This window comes from Saccopteryx leptura, chromosome 1 (genome assembly GCF_036850995.1).
Source record: "Saccopteryx leptura isolate mSacLep1 chromosome 1, mSacLep1_pri_phased_curated, whole genome shotgun sequence".
In the NCBI taxonomy this organism is placed as follows: Eukaryota; Metazoa; Chordata; class Mammalia; order Chiroptera; family Emballonuridae; genus Saccopteryx; species Saccopteryx leptura.
In genome coordinates this window covers 7,072,390-7,091,062 of record NC_089503.1, presented here as the reverse complement: position 1 = coordinate 7,091,062, position 18,673 = coordinate 7,072,390, and the positions used below count along the sequence as shown (strand labels likewise).

Genomic DNA, 18,673 nt, shown 5'->3' with positions numbered 1-18,673 from the left:
GGCAGAGGAGGCCAATGCAGGGTAAGAGCGACAGCCTTCCATGTAGCCAGGTGCTCTGCCCAGGAGTACAAGGCTTCTTGCCGGCCAGTACCCTTTGGCCATCACAGGGATGCCCACCAAGCCCTGCCCCTCTCAGTCATCCTATCTGCCAAATGGGTTCAAGCACCCCCTCCCCAAGTTCATCGAAACCGATAGAGCTGGAGAGAAAGACTCAGTGGATTCATTACACTATGAAAGAAGATTGTTATTAGGCCTAGCAGCAGGGTCAGAGAGAGAGAAATAGCCAGAAGGTGGAGCAAGAGCTTAGGGCTCTGCCTTGACTCCCTGGAGGAAGAGATGCGGGACAGGCGAGAAGAACAGCACCTACAGGGAGGAAGGGGGTGGCGCTGGGTCCCGGCTCTGCCGCAAAGGAAGGGTCACGTCCTCCTGGGACTCAGTTTCCTCATTTGTGCAAAGGAGGAGTACAGATCCTGCCTGGCTCCCTCCACAGGCCTCGGGCCTCAACGTGGCTTTGTAAGAGGGCGGATGTGGAAGAACTTTGCAAACTGTAAAGTTCAGTGCACACATGCAGGGTAACTGCAGCCCTGGGACCAGGCCCAGCTGGGCTGTGGGAAGAGGAGACAGTAAGTGTTGGCAAAAACAAAACACTGTTTGAGGCCCAGAGGGTCCTTTGAACACCCTCAGATCCCTAACACCTGTTCTTCTTCCTTACTCCCCTCAACTTCCCTGGCACCCTCTGTCCTGGGGTCCGAGAGACTTGACCATAGGGTTGCTGAGGCCTGGGGAGAAGAGTTCCTGCCCTGGCCGGTCCATACTCCCACTCTGAACCTGAGGCTGGGGCCACACTGGCCACGCCCTTGGCAAGGATTCGCTTGTGGCCTCTGATGCCCCTGGATTAGCAAGTCTGTTTCTTGTGATGAACAAACCAATGTGCTCGGGGCGGTGAGGAAGGGCCGTGGCCGGCGGCCCCCTTCTCCCTTATCGCCGTCCTTCCAATGAGGTCATCTGTGCAGCTAGTTGATCTCCGTGCGTCACCTCCATCCTGGGTGAGGGTTGGAATGACCGGTGGTGAATTCTTCCTTGCAGCACCCCGAGTGGCCGCCAGCCCAGGACGGAGACAGCACCCGCCTCCTCCTGGCACCCCCAGACCAAGAGGCCCAGTGCAGCAGAGGCGTGAGCCTGGCTGGCCATTCCTCCACACTGGGTCTTGGTTGCCACGGGGCCCTGAGACTGGAGCTGCGGGGAGAGCCCTGCACAGAGCCTTCAGAGCAGCGCCTTGAAGAGGAAGGAGAGGGAGGCCCCGCAGGACAGTCCCAGGGCCAGGAAGAAGGTCATGAGGGTGCCGGCCACCTCCCTCTCGTGTGGCAGCACCTGCCTAGGACACACAGGGGTAAGAGCTCTTAGGAAATGCCAGACGGAACCTGGACCCAGCCCAGGGCCCCCTGCCCTCCTTGCAGACGCCTACGTTCTAGTCTGGGCTGACCCACCTTCCAGGGCGCAGGAATTAGGCACTTGTCTCTGGACTTCAGTTTCCTGATCAGTAAAACGATGGCCCTGGACAAGGACATCTCTGGGCTCCAATATTATAGCATTATAGATTTAACTGCTTTCCCTCTTGATAAAATGTCCTCAAATTAGCTTGACCAGGTGGTGGCACAGTGGATAGAGCATTGGACTGGGATGTGGAGGACCCAGGTTTGAGACCACAAGGTCGCCAGCTTGAGTGCGGGCTCATCTGGTTTGAGCAAAGCTCACCAGCTTGGACCCAAGGTTGCTGGCTTGAGCAAGGGGTTACTCTATCTGCTGTAGCCCCACGGTCAAGGCACATATGAGAAAGCAATCAATGAACAACTAAGGTGTTGCAATGGAAAACTGATGATTGATGCTTCTCATCTCTCTTCATTCCTGTCTGTCTGTCCCTGTCTGTCCCTTTCTGACTCTCTCTGTCTCTGTAAAAAAAAAAAAAAAAAAGTCCTCAAATTACCTGTCCCCGTCACCTCTCTGGATTCTCAACTCCATTGTTCCTAGAGTAAATAGCCCATGAACCCTGCTTTTGAGCAAAACTTTAGCTCTGTTTTAACTGAGAATTTTGGGAGTAGCCAGGTTCTAAGGAATGATAGTCCAACCCGTTTATTTCACAGGTAGGGAAACTGAGGCCCAGAGAGGTGGCCCCAGAACCAGTGCCTGGACTGGTTCTACTAGGCAGGAACCTCCCCAGTAGAGTCATCTTCTCCCCAGCTCCCGGCCTGGGGTCTGCCTGGCAATTTAGGCCTGATTGGACAGAGGGGCATCAGTGAGGCCTGGGGCCGGCTCGGGCCGAGCTGGCTGGAGCAAAATGAGCCCTCCCCTGAGGGCTGCCCCCCTTCAAAGAGCTACCCCACCTCCTTACTCCCAGACCCTTCCCCCTCCACAGACCTGGGCGCCAGGCACATGGTGAGGGACACCAGGTAGCCATTGGACACAGCAAAGAGCAGCATGAAGGTGATGAAGTAGGCGTCCTGTGGGAAGAGGATAGGCAGCCGGGACCTCTCAGGCACGTGGCACAGCATGAAGAGTGGGATGAACAGCACACGCAGGCAGACCAGCAGGGGCAGCAGCCGGCTGTCCTGATCTGGCTGTGGCAGAAGCTGGGGTCAGGGAGGGCCCTGGGAGCAGGGTCTGTGCTCCAGGGGCACCCAGGATGGACCCATCCCTCACTCCACATCCCCTGAGCTATCCTACAGGATCCAGTGAGGATCCAGCTCCTGGGCCTCTGGAGAGCAAGGTTCTGGGCAAGGACCCAGCAACCAAGGAGCAGGGACCGGCCCGGGGCTAGCCTCCGCCTCTCCGGAGCTCCAGCTGCGGTCTCTCCATGGCAGAACCGGAAGTGGCCTTAGCATCTCCGGTGTTCACACCTGGTTCCTGCATACGCCCCTGGGGGTTCCACCGACCCCTTTGGGGTGATGGAGTTGCTCAATGGGACTGGAAGCTGGGGATCCAGGCTCCATCCTTTATTTGTTGTGTCTCCTTGAAAGATTTCATTTAATAAAGCAGCACCTTGGATCAAAGCTATCCAAATACTAGGAATCTTGTCCCCCCTCTCACGTGGTACAGGAACCTCCACGTAACAGCCTCTGAACACTGAGGCTGGGTCCTGGGCTGGATGCTGAGGACATAGGTCAAGCGGCCATAGCTTCTGCTTTCGAGGATCTCACAGCTCAAGCCCTGGCTGGCATACTCGGGGCCACTGCTCATTGCCACCTGGCGGGCTGTCCCATTGCCAGGCCCAGACCAGTTGGACTGTTGGGAAACCACCTTTCTGTGCTCTTTCATACCCTCTGATCCCCAACTGCTTCCTCAAACCACCAGATAGGTTTCGCCCAGGTGTGCTCACCCACAGGAAGTATGAGGTCAGGCTCCGTCCCAGCCAGTCCATGAGGTTGAAGAGCAGGAAGCAGCAGATGGGGTTGAAGAACTGACCTAGGAGAGAGAGAGGGCTCATCCTGTCCTGACCCCCCTCTTACTTCCCTCCCCTTCCCTTCCCTGCCTGGCCCTCTTCCACTCCCAACACTCACTCCACTTCCCAGGACCAGTGGAGCTGGTCACCATGGCTGTGATGGCGGGGAAGACAGACAGGGTGACTGTGAAGACCAACACAAGGCACAGCGCCGTCAGCCAGATCTGGGAGCCGGAGGCAGGCATGTGAGCAGGTGGGACAGACCTGGGGCCCACGACCCTCCTGCCAACGCCCTGGCCTGGGAGCAGGACACCTGGGACCTGGCTCAGCTGTGTTTCTGACCCACTATGACTCTGTCACCTTGGGTTGGACAAGGTAAGTACTCAGGCCCCATTCCATTCTGAATCTCTGGGGAGAGATGGAGAGAGCGGCCTTCTCTTCTCCAGGATGGTTGGGGGTCGTATCCAAGCCAAACCTTTCGGAAGACAGTGAAAACCAAAGGTTTTCTTGGCTTCTGGGGTTCCGCTGGCCCCAGGTCTGGCTCCTTCTCAGGGTGGAGATCCACAGTCAGGGCTGCCTTCTGAGGGCTGCTGGGAATGCCGTTCTCATCTGGGGCAAGAGGGGAGGGCATGGTCATGCCTGCAACCTTGCCTGTGACAGGGAGAGTCCCAGCAATTAAAACAAGTACTCTCCTTCAGCCCAGGGTGCAGGCAAAGAGAATTAACAGTGGAATTATGCTTAGCTACTGTTTATTAAGCAATACAGGTGCCATGCTGATTAAGCACCTTAAATGGATCATCTCACTGTCTTTGCTCTACAAATAAAGAAACAAAGGCTCAGAGGGGTTAAGTAACTTGTCTAAGGTCACACAGCTGGGGTGTTGTGAAGCCAGAATTCAAACTCAGATGCATTTGGACCCAGAACTTGCATGACTGAAGTTCTACCACCTCCTCATTAAATGGAGGAGGAAACTGAGGCCCACAGGGTAACAGGGATGGCTTTAATCCCACTGATTTCTGTTCATGACCTTCTTTCTGCCTCTGCTCACACAAGGCTGCAAGGGGTGAGGGGTTTAGTCATGGACAGAGAGGAAATGCTTCGCTGCAGAGGTGGAGATGGAGGCGGAGGCGAACCTAGCTTCCTTTGGGCCTCTCCCTGCCCAGCAGAGTGCGGGGCTCACCGGACTGGAGGAGCTCAGCTTTGGTCTCTAGCTCCCGATCTTGTGCCAGCGACGGTTTCTTAGCCAGGTAGTAGCGTGCAAACTCCTGCAGAAAGGAAGCGTTGGCTTGCCTGGCCTGGCTGAGGGGTCTGCCTCCCTCCATGCCCTGTTGTCTTAGAGGCTGGGGACCCCAGTGGCTGATTCCTTTGGGGATCAGGACTGGGCCCGGGTCCCCTCCAATTCCCCTAGCCGCTTCTGGGGCCTCGGACTCAGGCCACGGCTGTATCTGAGCCGCTCTGAAGTGCAGCCCCGAGCCAGCGCAGTGCCGAGCTCACCAGGTGAGGCAGGCTCAGGTAACACACGATGGACAGGAGGATGCCGACGCAGGGCGTGATGAAGTACCCCAAGGCGGAGGTCTGGGCGTCCACGCCGCCTGTGCAGAAACTCCAGCTGCGGGGCTTTGGCAGGCCCCACCAGCTCCCAAAGGGCTGACAACTCCGGCCCCACCTCCCATTGTAACCTCAGGTTCACCTTCCAGCCTTCTCTCCCTCCTGTCACACTCGGGGACCGTGTGCAGGCCCAGCCCAGCCCTTCACTTCTCTCATTCTTCCCTATGTGCCTTTTTTCTTTAACATCTACTCTGCTCATTATTACTGCATGCTCCTTACAACCTGACGGTATCGGTGGGCAAACCGACGCAGGTCAGGTACCTTGTCCAACGCACCCCGCTGGGGATTTGAGGAATCCTGCCCCTAGTCCCAAGTCAACCCACTCCTCACCCAGTCACTCTCACTGTAGCACCCAAGAGCCCTGCTCCCTACCCCAAGCCTGATCCCCAGCTTCCCACCACCCCACCCCTCCATCTCCACCCACAACCAGAGGCATCTCACCCCTGCCCACAGTCCCAGAGGGCACCCTTCCCCTCCAGCCACCCAAGTCTACTCACTGGCCATGGACATGAGCATGGCAAGAGCGGCAAAGATCCCAGCCAGGCCCTGGCCGCTGAGGAAGAGGGTGCTGTAGGTAGAAGGCATGGTGCCCAGCTGCCCGAAGAGGCTTCCCTGCAGAACTGCACCGAAGGCTGTGCGGGGAAAGAAGGGTGGCTGCAGCTCAACTAGGCAGGCCTCAGGGGCTCCCTGGAGGAGGTGTCGGCAGGGTGCACAGAGGACTCTGGACAAGGTGGCAGGCATAAGATTCCTGGCACTCTGGTGTAACCTTCCCCCTACTCACTCTTGTTCTGCGGGGCAGTCATAGACCTGCATAGACCTGGCCCCTGGTCTAAGGGCCAGGAGGCAGCCCTTAGATCTCTGTGGGGTCTGGCACAAGTGACTTTCCTTCTCCTTCTGGGCCTCAGTTTCCCATCAGAGATATGAATGATGCTGCTGCTGTCTTGCCGTTTTGGATACATTGGTCATTTTCAGTTAAAAATAGGGGCTGGGCTGAGGTCCGGGGTGGGCTGGGCGGGGAGGTGGGAGGGGCGCGGTGGTGCTCACAGTTGATGAACCAGACAGAGGCCATGGTCATGGAGAAGAAGAGTCCGGGGCTCATGTGCACCTTGACCAGCACCGCCGTCAGGGCAAAGAGAAACAGGATGACCAGGAGGCTGCCCAGAATCCGCACCGTCTCAGGGATGCTGCTCATAAGGGGGGCAGAGCGGGTATTGGCTGGGCCCAGGCCGGGCAGGGAGGTGGGCAAGGGGTTCAGCCCAGGGCTGGACAGTGGGGCTGCGAGGTGCAGGAAGAGTGGAGGAAGGATGAGAAGTCTTCCCCGGGCCCAGAATGAGCAGCCTCAGCAGGGGCAGAGCAGGGACAACAGAGGATGGCCTGGGGGGAAGGGTTCCCAGGGGAAGGCCTCTCACCACTGGTACAGGAAGGAGTTGAGGAGTGTGAAGAGCAGCAAGGGTAGCTGAGACAGCAGTGTCACCCAGTTGTTGAAGTTGAAGGTGTCTGCAGGGCCAGTGTGGTTGGTGCCCAAGGTCCCGGCAGTGCTGTTGACTCCTGCCAGCCGCCCCTGGAAGTACTGCCAGGGTGCAGGGAGAGGTGGGCAGGGTCACCCTACAACATACCTCAGGACCCTCCAAGCCTCTGCTCCCCCCCCCCCCGTACACATCCCCCACTTGGGATGGCTTGGTTAATGTCTTCGGGAACTGTGTCCTTGTACTGTCCCCAGTATCTGGCACACAGTTGGGTCTCAGTGACTGTGCATTGAATTGAATGGATGAAGTCTGAAACAGAGTTCAAGCCCTAAGACCCCCAAACTGGGGCCCTGCTCCACCTTCAGCTCACCCCTCCTCTTCAGTGACCTGGTTCCAGCCCCCACTCCTGCAGCAGCTTCTAGATTCCCCAGTATTGAGTGCTCAAGTAAGCCAGGCTCTGGCCTAGGTGCTGACCAACTGCACTTTCTCTGGAACACACACTGTGCTTAACCTGTCCCTCCCCCCGCCCAGGGCTCCCTATTGCCTGCGGAGCAAAGCCTCAAGGTTTTAGACCAGCATTGGGCCCTTTGGAACCAGACCCCAACCTCCCGTTTGGGCCCCATCTCCTGCTTTGCTCCACTCAGCTCCAGACACCCTTTTCTCTGAACAAGCTGGCTCCCCCTGCCTCTGTGCCTTTGCCAGGCTGCCATCTCCACCTGGAATGCTCTCCCCTCTTCCTGCCACCCCACAATGCTTCACTACCCTTCTCCCAAGTTACAGTCTCTCCTCCTCTGAAGCAGAAGGAATGGTTCCCTCGCCTGGGAACCAACAGGACTCTGCTCCAAGCCTGGGATGCCACAGGTCATGTTACATTATCAATAGCTCATGGACACCCATCTTGCTTTCATGACCAGGGCTGATTCAGTTTTGGGTCTCTGGGGCCCAGCATAGAGCTAGGCACTGACGAGCATCCAGAAAGTTGTACTGAATATATATGAATAACCCAGTCCCAAAGAGAACATATGCCCTACATTTCTGCCTTCCCTTGGGAGAATATAAGCTCTGTGAGGATGGAGCCTCCCTCTGTTGTTTACTCCTGTACCCCCAGGGCCAAGAACCGGACTGTGGGTGCACATTAACCATTTGTTGGACAAGTTAATGCAATTAATGCTATTTCAAAGAAAACCAAAGGCTCGGGTAACCCAGTTTTGGAGTAACTAGCCCAGGCATAATGACACACAGAGGTGGTGTTTCTACAGGGCTCCCTGAGCTGGTGGCCTTGCCCCTTTGGGATCTGGTCATCCCTGAAAGCTGGCCTTCCCAGCCCTGACAGAGGCAGCGCCCCTCTCAGAGGCTTCGTGCTCCTGCCGACACACGGGCATAATGAGGAGTCCAAGGCGGCGCGGTCCGCCTCAGGTCCAAGGCGGCTGGAGGGGACTGACGGTGGCTGTGGCTGTGAGGCTGTCGCTCCAGCCGCGAGTCTCACCGGGATAGCCGTGATGAAGAAATTCCAGGGAAGGAGAGTGCCCAGCCCAAGGATAAAGAAGCTGATCCCGACCAGGTGGTAGCTGTGGGGATCAGTCAGAAGGTCACCCCGAGGACGCAGCTCCCCGGCCACCCCGCCCGCCCCCTTCGGAGAGCGGACTACAGCCTCCATCACCCCGGCACAGGCAGCGGAGGAAGGCGGCCGATGGGAATTGTAGTTCTATTCGGTCTGCTTTGAGCCTTGGAGCGCCCAAAGGAAGCGGGTCTGCGCTGCTTACGGTCACCCGGATTTCCGTAAGCACCCCACTCGGTCCCCAACTTGCCTGTCTTGCGGGATGTCTCCTCGCGCCATGGCCGCCCGGCGGGATGCTCCTGGGAAGGAGAAAGGCGAGGCGCCGCACCTGCACCTGCACCTGCACCTGCACCTGCACCTGCGCGGGGCGGAGGACTAGAGGCCCTGGGAGGCCGGGTCCTGCCGGAGGGTGGCAGAGGGAGTGGGTCTCCCGGAAGGGGGAGGGGAGAGGCGTGAGTGGGGGAGGGAGTCGTAGGCCAATCTCCCCAGGTCTAGCCCTCCGCAGGCTCCGCCCGCGGCTCCGCCCCCGGGGCGGGGACAGAGGGTCGCACCGCCTCTTCCAGCCTGGTTAGGCAGGGATTCCAGATGCGGGCGCAGGACCCTGGCCCGACCTCGCTGTTCCCGGACCCTACAGATCCCGGCGCTGCCCAGCGCGGCTTAGAGGCGGTTGACCCGGGGAGGTCCTCGTGCCGCCTCCCCTGTCGGCGGGCGCCTGTCCCGGCCCCCTGCCGGCGGGGTGAGGGAGCCTGGGAACCGACCTGGCGAAGTGTTCTTCCCCTTCCACCAACTCGGAGGTGACGCCTGAGCCGCGCTAGCGCCGCCTAACTCGGGAGCCCACGGAGGGACACGTTCGCCGAGCGCCAGCTGAGCCCCCGGACAAGGGTGTAACCCGAGCGGGGCCGGTGCCCGGGACAGCTGGAGAGACTGTCTGTCGCCAGTGGTCTTGGCTGGCTGCGCCAATCAGAGTGGTCCGGAGGCCGAGGACAGGGCCAGGTGCCTGTGCTGGCGGAGCCCCCGCGCGGGTCTGGAAGACAGACGGGCAGACGGACCGGTTTACTCCAGCGGATGCCAGGGGAAGCGCCGGGTATTTGGGGCGCACAGCGCAGGCGTGGGCCCGGGTGGGGCGTCCAAACGGGCTTCCCGTTGGCGGTGAGGCTGAGCTGTGTCCGGAGCAGCGAGAAGTTAAGCAAGGGCTCCGGGAGGTGAACCCAGGCTCCTTCCGCAGCCTCGCCTTGTGCTCTCCAACCACGGCCGCTAAGAAAAGAAAAATTACTTTCGGCAGTCCCAGGTCACATTACATCAAACATATTAACATGCACACACTTCTCTTTTTTGTTTTTGTTTTTTTGTGTGTTTGTGTGTAAAAAACTTTGAAAAGAGTATAGACCATTGTAATTTTGAAATTAGTTTGCTCTAGCCTGACCAGGCGGTGGCGCAGTGGATAGAGGGTCGGACTGGGATGCCGAGGACCCAGGTTCGAGACCCCGAGGTCGCCAGCTTGAACACGGGCTCATCTGGTTTGAGCAAAAGCTCACCAGCTTGAACCCAAGGTCACTGGCTCCAGCAAGGGGTTACTCGGTCTGCTGAAGGCCCGCGGTCAAGGCACATATGAGAAAGCAATCAATGAACAACTAAGGTGTTGCAATATGCAACAAAAAACTAATGATTGATGCTTCTCATCTCTCTCCGTTCCTGTCTGTCCCTATTTATCCTTCTCTCTGACTCACTGTCTCTGTAAAAAATTAATTAATTAAAAAAAAAAGAAATTAGTTTGCTCTAACTCATACAGTTTACGGTGGGGTTGTTTTCTCTGCAGTCAGTGCGAGGCTCCAAATCACAATTTTCATGAGTTAAGAAATTTTATCGCCTTTCCCAGGTTACTCGTGTTTTTTGTGTTTGTTTTTTTTTCTCCAGCCGACTGTGAGTATGTGAAGCCAAGACTGTGCTTGTTGAATTCAATGTTTTGTCATTGCAAACATCTAGCACAACAGCCTGGGCCATAGCAGAGGCTTGCTACACGCTTCCTGAACAGATGGGTCGCAGTGATATACAAAAGGTTTTAGGGAGAACAGAGGCAGCGTTTAATTACCCTGAAAGAGAAAGTTACTCTCTTTTCTGTTTGCTTTCGAGCCTTTGGAATATCAAGGGGGAAAGCCTCAGTTCAGTGCGAACATGCTTCTAACACCTGTTATTCCTCTGTCCAAGAGCTTGCCTTTGGGCTTATGCTGACAGTTTTATCTAAATAAGAATGAATAGTTTTTATGTTTCTTCTATTTTTAAAAATATTATCTTTATTTTTTTAGAGAGAAGAGAGAGAGAGAGAGAGAGAAAGGGGGGAGCAGGAAGCATCACCTCCCATATGTGTTTTGACCAGACAAGTGCAGGGTTTTGAACCAGCGACCTCAGCATTGCAGGTCAACTGTGCCACCACAGGTCAGGCTATTTCTTCTATTTTTATAGTTGCTTTATTTTTAGGGCTATTCATTCTAGTTTCCTATTTATGGTAATGATATACACTTTTCTCTGAAAAATAAAATCATCTGTAGTTTAATATACAAGCTTATACATTTATTTAAATGAAATGTAATTAACTTTAAAAATACTTACTAGAATTAAATGCAAAATAAATTAAAATGTAAATTTATAGACCCTGGGCGGGTGGCTCACTACATAAAGCATCGGCCCCACGCATCAGAGGTCTCTGGGTCCACTCCGGGGTCAGGACACGACGAGAAGGAATCAGTGAGTGCACTACTGAATGGAACAACTCAGTGGAACAATGAGTTGATGCTTCTTTCTCTGTCTCTCAAACCAATGGGAAAAAAGTTAAAAATATATAAATTTGTCAAAATAAAACAACTGTTTAGGATTCATTTAAATTTAAAAGTCAATTTGCTTATAAACAATGTAAATTAAAAATTATTTATGAGGCTCTGGCCTGTTGGCTCAGCAGTAGTGTCAGCCTGATGTGTGGAAGTCCTAGGTTCGATTCCCAGTCAGGGCACACAGAAGAAGCTCCCATCTGCTTCTTCACCCTTCTCCCTCTCCTTCCTCTCTCTCTCTTCCCCTCCTGCAGCCAAGGCTCCATGGGAGCAAAGTTTACCCGGGCTCTGAGGAGGGCTCCATGGCCTTCGCCTCAGGCGCTAGAATGGCTCCAGCCACAACCCAGCAGCGTCCCAGAAGAGCAGAGCATCGCCCCCTGGTGGGCATGCCGGGTGGAGCCCGGTCGGGCGCAAGTGGGAGTCTGCCTTCCCGCTTCTAACTTCAGAAAAATAAAAAAAAATTGTTTATGAAAAATGAGTCATTTAAAGACAAATAGGTAAAGGGTAGTGCAGGTGGGGGACAGCCACCGCTCAAGTTTCAAAGGAAGGATGTGAAGAGCTGGGACTAGGGGGACACAGCATTCATTGAGCCCGTAACGAAGAGGGCCGAGGGCGTTTCAGGGAGGGAACAGCCTGTACTGAGAACAGGGGAGTGAGAATGCTGGCGCGTTCTGGGACACACAAATAGATCTTTTTGGCAGGCATGGTAGCAGGAGCGGACAGAGGCTCGGTGACAGCTGGGCTGGTTAGGACAGGCCTGAGGGCTGAGTAAGGAGTTTGGATTTTATTTTAAAGGAGAGGCCCTCAATTCAATCAGACTGAGTCACCCTTTCAGTAACAATATTTTGTTACTATCCTGTAATGAAATTAGTACATAATAAAGCCTATCTATACACACGCACAGAAAGTCAATATAAAATACTACACAGAATGAAGAAAGTATTTAGTAATAAATAACGTGTGTTTGAGCATGTGAACGCCCAGGCACAGTGGGCACAGTGGGCACAGTGAAGAAGTTAGATGCTGGCCCCTCTTTATAGACCCTCAGTCAGTGCACCGGCCGTACCATGCACCCTCAATACAGGCCCGCGGCAGACATGGCTGCTCAGAGACCGGAGTCTGCTATCTGAGATGTGATTTTCTGAAATAGTGACCAAGTCTTGATAAAGTTCCATACAAAACAGAGTGCAGCTGTCCCTCGACATAGATAGTAGCTGGGTGGCTGAAAAATGCGGTGCTTATTCAAACCTTACAAATAATACATTTGTCCTTATGTAAAATGGGGTTAGGATCTAGGACCATGAAATTACCAACATGGCTTTTAAAAATATAATAGTACATTTTATTTTTAGTACAGCTTTTTAAAAAAAAATTTTTAATTTATTTTTTATTTATTCATTTTTTTAAGGAAGAGAGAGAGAGGGATAGAGAGAGACAGAGAGAAGGGGGGAGGAGCTGGAAGCATCAACTCCTATATGTGCCTTGACCAGGCAAGCCCAGGGTTTCGAACCAGCGACCTCAGCATTTCCAGGTCGACGCTTTATTCACTGTGCCACCACAGGTCTTAGTACAGCTTTAAGTTTACAGAATAGTTGAGCAAAGTACATAGAGTTCCATAGACTCGCCCTCCCAGGCCATTCTCCAGTTGCCCTTCGGGCAGGCACGCACCACATAAGGAATAGTTTTTATGAGGACATCTGTCATAACCATGGACTGCATGTGGGACAGTTTCTATGGATCAGGGTTTCTCGACCTCAGTGTTACCGACATTTTGTCAAACAACTCTTTGTTGTGGGGCATTGTGCAATGTTTAGCAGCATCCTAGATGACACCCATCAAATACCAGTGGCACCTTCCCCAGTTGTGCTAAACTATGTCTCCACAAATTGCCAAATGGCCCCTGGGGACAAAATTGCCCCTGGTTGAGAACTGCTGTTTCTGGGTTACTTGTTCTCAGCTCTGTCAGACCCAACACCCTCTTTTTATAACACTTTTTGTAACACCACTTTGATAATTCTAAAAGAGATTTAGAAGTTGCTTAACCCATCCACATAATGTAAAAAACAATGCTAATACCCCAAGTATAATGCAAAGGAAAACTAAAACGAACCATTTATAATAAAAGAATAAGTATTTCAATATGTATATCTTTGGGCACAACTACTCTAAAATAGAGTTTGATGTCTGCACTTCTTTTCTTTTTTTTTTTTGAGAAAGAGAGAGAGAGAGGGGGGAAGGGGGAGAGATGAGAAGCATCAACTCGTAGTTGTGTCACATTAGTTGTTCATTGATTGCTTCTCATATGTGCCTTAACTAGGGGGCTCAAGCCAAGCTAGTGACCTCTTGCTCAAGCCAGTAACCGTGTGACCATGAGATCATGTCTATGATCCCACACTCAAGCCAGTGACCCGTGCTCAACCTTGTAAGCCTGTACTCAAGCTGGTGGCATTGGGGTTTTGAATATGGGACCTCAGCATCCCAGGTCGATGCTCTATCCACTGTGCACCACAGGCCAGGTGTCCCCTTTAGATTTCTTGATACACATTTACAATAGTTTTTATTTAATTGATTGATTTTTAGACAGAGAGAGGAAGGGCGAAAGAGAGAAGCATTCATTTGATTTTCTACTTAGTTATGCATTCACTGATTGATTCTTGTATGTGTCCTCACCAAGGATTGAATCCACAACCTTGGCATTTCAGGACTATGCTCTAACCAACTGAGCTAACTGGCTGGGGCTTACAATTGATTTTGTTGCTTTTGCATTATCAACGCTGGTACAGTAAGAATCTTTGAAATAAATATGTTGTTGGAAATACCGCCATACATTATTTAGTTCTTTCCAAAGAAGTGGAGATGAAAGTCATAATTGGATCCAAAACCGTTCATAGGTCAATTGATTAAATCATGTTTAGGGCTCAAACATAGTTGTTTTTTTTTTTAAAGAATCAAACCACCCTTTTTAAAAAATTTTTATTTTATTTTATTTTTTTATTTATTCATTTTAGAGAGGAGACAGAGAGAGAGAGAGGAGAGAGAGAGACAGGGGGGAGGAGCTGGAAGCATCAACTCCCATATGTGCCTTGACCAGGCAAACCCAGGGTTTCAAACCGGCGACCTCAGCATTTCCAGGTCGACGCTTTATCCACTGCGCCACCACAGGTCAGGCTCAAACATAGTTTTAAGTCCAATTAATTCTTCCTGTCAATGTTGGCTAAGACTCCATATCTGCTTCGGAGGGATTTAATTCCCAAACTAGTATGTTAAGTTCAAGCATATCTTTAAATCTAGTCATTGTGTCTGTGTCATTTAAAATAATATCCAGCCTGACCAGGCCGTGGCGCAGTGGATAGTGTCGGACTGGGACACAGAGGACCCAGGTTCGAGACCCTGAGGTTGCCAGCTTGAGCGCAGGCTCATTTGGTTTGAGCAAGGCTCGCCAGCTTGCTGGCTCCAGCAAGGGGTCATTCGGTCTGCTGTAGCCCTCTGGTCAAGGCACAAGTGAGAAAGCAATCAATAAACGACTAAGGTGCCGCAATAAAGAATTGATGTTTCTCATCTCTCTCCCTTCCTGTCTGACTCTCTCTGTCTCTGCCACAAAAAAAATTAAAATAAATAAATAAAATAATATCCAAAATAGAGGACCTTAAGGCTCTTCAGGAAACTGGTATGGAACACCTTAGAACTAGGAAAATCCCTCCCCCCTCCAGGGTGTCTTCAGCGACAGAATTTCTCATGAGATGGGCTGAAAAGCAACTGAGGTGGAAGTCAGGGAATCCTGCAGCCAAAGGGGAAACCCACTCGGTGGACCTGGGCCCCTCACATGTGAGCTGCTCCTTGGTTTTACAACTCTCAGCTTCAAGAATTAAAAATACTGTGTGTGTGTGTGTGTGCGTGTGCGCGCGCGCACGCACGCGTGCACAAACACTGTTCTTACAATACAAAATGGTTCAGTATGTAATGGCTTAAAATCTGTTGAAATGACACTACCGTATTTTGCCTATGGAGGTAAAACTGCGGGAACTGTAAGAGGCACCAGAGCTACAGGAAGAGGAGATGGAGAGAAAGATGTGCTGGGCCTGATGGCGGGCCGAGAGCTCACGGGGGCGGTTCTGCAGCTGATGCAGATGAGAAACATCCCTGCGCCCTCCACATGCGGTCAAGGTTGGTGATCGCATACAGCTTGGTTCTGTATTTTGTGTCAAAGACATCATATGTGCCCTTCCTGCCGTTTCTCTGTTCGGCTAACTGGGGAAAGTGAAGAAGAAGCTGGACCACGGTGACAGCCATTTGAAGCTAGATAGAAACACACAGCTGTTCCTTCTGACACATCTGGAAGACATTCACCCCACCCCTGTGGGGGAAGGCTCCCTGTGTGAGGGGAACAGGACGTGCTTCACCACTCTTAATAACTACTCCATCTAGATAGGCTCTCTGAATTACGTTTTAAACAAATTTGCATGTAAAAAGTCTTCGTCATGATACCCAGATTTTTGTCTTATTATCTATGGAATAAGGGCACGCAGCTATGGGAAGAAGGTATATTATTGCCATAACATGTCAACAGCATACTGGCACAGTATTTTTGTATGTAGATTATGAGTCCTGAATTGTGAAATAATGTGTAAATGGTGAGCTAACCCAGATTTCTTAACCAAATGAACAAGACTATGCCAGAGTGACTTTCACTTTCTACTTTGTGTACTTTTGCTCTTTTTGTACAGTTACTTTCCTGTATCATTTGTGTAATTAAAAATAAGTGAATAAAAATGAAATCATGAATATTTTCTATTTTTAAAATCATAAAAGTAGCCCTGGTATATGATAGATATGTGTATTCCAAACTGCCCTCTTGATGTTCCGCTTATCTGTCAGACCTCACCCTTACTGGACTATCGCCCCTGAGACAGAGGAATTCCAAAAAGCTGACAAGCCGCCCCAAGGAGGGGCTCCGGACGTACCAGGACTTTTGATTCAACACCCACATGCTCGAAGCCCCCCAAGGAGGAACATTCTGGACATACCAGGACTTTTGCCTCAGTATCCCCTCAGGCTCTCCCAAACACTATATAACTTGCCCCTAGTCTATAACCGGTAATTTCTCCCCAAGAGAAGTGCCCGGCAGGGTTCCTTTCTTCCTTTCAATAAAGCCTGTACTCTGGTCTTTTGGACTCCCATGGATTCCAACATTTGGGGCTGAAACCCGGGACAGGGTACTAACTGCCTGGACGATCCCTCTTTGCCATCCAAACTTACAACCAGGGAAGCAATGGGCAGCAGCAGCTTGTCCCGGGCTTACTCCCTGATTCTGTTTGGACGTGTAATTGTAGGTTGATTGGCTGGCAGTCTAACCCTGTCCTGAACCCCTGCTGGACCAGAAGGTAAGGAGTTTCTCCCTTCCCCTTCCCTGGTTGGCCTCTAAATTTCTCTCTAAAAACACCCCTTCCTCGTCGAACGGTTTTCTCTGACACGCCTCACATTTTGAGGGGTTTGACTTTCAGTCTCAGTGGACTGCACGGAAGACTAGGCGCCTAGCCAAACCTCTCCACTCTCTCGGACTTCTCGTCCTCGGAGCTCCCTGACAGGTGGTGACGACCTCTATTAGGGATGACTCCCCCACACAGAGATTCTTTCCTCTTGGGACAGTGACAAAAGGCGGGGACGCCCCCTCTTGCTCACCTGTTTCCACGGCTCTTCATAGTCTAAGCCTTCCGACCAGACCCCTCTAGGATGTCTCATAAAAAACCTCACCAAACTAGGTCTCTCAGACCGCAAACCGAAGAAATTAATCTTCTCTAACACGGCACGGCCTCAGTACAGACTAGACAATGACTCCCATTGGCATGAAAACAGGGACATTCGGGCCCTGGCCGGTTGGCTCAGTGGTAGAGTGTCGGCCTGGCGTGCAGGAGTCCCGGGTTCGATTCCCGCCCAGGGCACACAGGAGAAGCGCCCATCTGCTTCTCCACCCCCCCCCTTCCTCTCTGTCTCTCTCTTCCCCTCCCGTAGCCAAGGCTCCATTGGAGCAAAAAGATGGCCCGAGCGCTGGGGATGGCTCCTTGGCCTCTGCCCCAGGCGCTGGAGTGGCTCTGGTTGCGACAGAGCGACGCCCCGGAGGGGCAGAGCATCGCCCCCTGGTGGGCATGCCGGGTGGATCCCGGTCAGGCGCATGCGGGAGTCTGTCTGACTGCCTCCCGTTTCCAACTTCAGAAAAAAAAAACAAACAAAACGGGACATTCGATTACAATATCCTAAGAGATCTTGACAATTTCTGCCACTGGACAGGGAGGGCATCAGAAATTCCTTACGTGCAGGCTTTCTTCTCCCTTCTCTCCTGTCCTTAATTTCTGTGCCTTCTGTTCTACATGCAGGTTGTTTTTGGCCAAAGAAACCTCACCTCATTCACCTGCAATACCACACTCTCTCTTTCTCCTCTCCTGCTGGCCAGGGGCCCCTCCCTTCTCCATTGTGTTCTTAAACCCCTCCTCCCTCCTTACAGATGGACAGCTCTGTCCTTTTTTCTTCTTTGAGTCATTCCCCCACCCCACCGGCTTCGGCTGTCTTTTTTTTCTTCTTCAACACATCCTTACCCCTCCTCAGAGACTGACTTTGCCTTCCAATACCCCTCGTCCTCTCCCCTCTCCTCAGAGCTCTAAATCCTTTTGACTCCTCTGACCACGTGGAGCCACACCAATACTTTAATCTCCTCCTCCTCCTCCTGCAGATTCTGACCCTCCTTTCCATCCAGCTGCTCACACTGTCTGCCTTCTCTCTTCCTCCCCTCTATGCTGGCAACTCCCTGCCATCTCAAAAAACTTAAAAAGCAGAATTATATTAAGTTATGTGAGTAAGTAATAAGTAATCTGTCTTGTCTCTTTGTTTGTCAGAAAATATCTCTAGTATAATTTGAATTGGAACAAGTAAAGCACGCTCATTTAAATTCCTTAACTCATAATGTGTATCTATCTCAAGTCTTTGTTTAATGTGTAACTGTGTCTGTTTCTAAGACCTTAAACCAATAAATACCCACCTCTTAAACCAGGCTTACTCATCCCCACGGACTCTCCCTGCAGTACCCCCACCCTTTCTGTTCAAAAACCTTCAGGGGCTTATCGCCTTGTACAAGCCTTACACCTAATCAGTGAGGCAGTAATTTTCCTCCATTCAGTAGTCCCTAATCTCTATAAGTTACTGTCACACATTTTCTCAAACACCACTCACTTCAGGGTTCTAGACCTCAAGAATGCCTTCTTTACCATTTTTTTTACAACCTGACTCTTACTTTCTGTTTGCCTTTACCCGGACACTAATGCAGCCCAGCACTTACATGAACTGTCTTACCCCAGGGGTTCAGAAACAGCCCACATCTGTTTCGGCAGGCACTAGCTCAGGATTTAGCAGCATGCAATCTCAAAACTAGTTCTCTCTTACAATATGTAAATAACTGACCCCTCTGAAGCCCCTGCCTGCCTCAAGGAGACACACCACCACCCTTCTTAACTTCCTTGCTATGAAGTGATATCGTGTCTCTCTGCTAAGGCTCAACTTTATTCTCAGTCCCTAGTCTATCTAGGCATCGCCTTAACCTCCACCACCTGAAGTCTCACCCTAGATCAAACTCAGACCCTCCACAGTCTCCAACCACCTACCACCACAGATCAAATCTTTTCTTTCCTCAGTCTAATAGGCTTCTTTAAACACTGAACTCCCAATATTGCTCTCTTAGTCAAGCCCCTTAGTGAGACCTTCTGAGCATGGCTTTTTTTTTTTTTTTTCCTGAAGC

At 51.9% G+C, this 18,673-nt stretch overlaps 1 protein-coding gene across 4 annotated transcripts; it reads right to left on the bottom strand.

Annotated features, from left to right (window-relative positions):
- Positions 1 to 219: 219 nt before the first annotated feature.
- Positions 220 to 12,245, bottom strand: SLC29A2 (solute carrier family 29 member 2). 4 transcript variants are annotated; one of them, XM_066353367.1, is made up of 12 exons: positions 8,319 to 12,245; positions 7,997 to 8,078; positions 6,454 to 6,614; positions 6,089 to 6,228; positions 5,542 to 5,676; positions 4,931 to 5,028; positions 4,617 to 4,701; positions 3,912 to 4,087; positions 3,555 to 3,660; positions 3,374 to 3,459; positions 2,416 to 2,615; positions 220 to 1,375 (listed from the first exon to the last, which is right to left on the bottom strand). In XM_066353367.1, the coding sequence occupies exons 1-12, from the start codon at positions 8,345 to 8,347 to the stop codon at positions 1,264 to 1,266; spliced, it is 1,410 nt and encodes a 469-aa protein (XP_066209464.1). In that variant the 5' UTR covers positions 8,348 to 12,245; the 3' UTR covers positions 220 to 1,263. The 4 variants fall into 4 exon arrangements, with proteins under 4 accessions (XP_066209464.1, XP_066209641.1, XP_066209557.1 ...); XM_066353544.1 differs by having other exon boundaries at positions 220 to 1,371; XM_066353460.1 differs by having other exon boundaries at positions 3,912 to 4,045.
- Between the last annotated feature and the right edge of the window lie 6,428 nt (positions 12,246 to 18,673).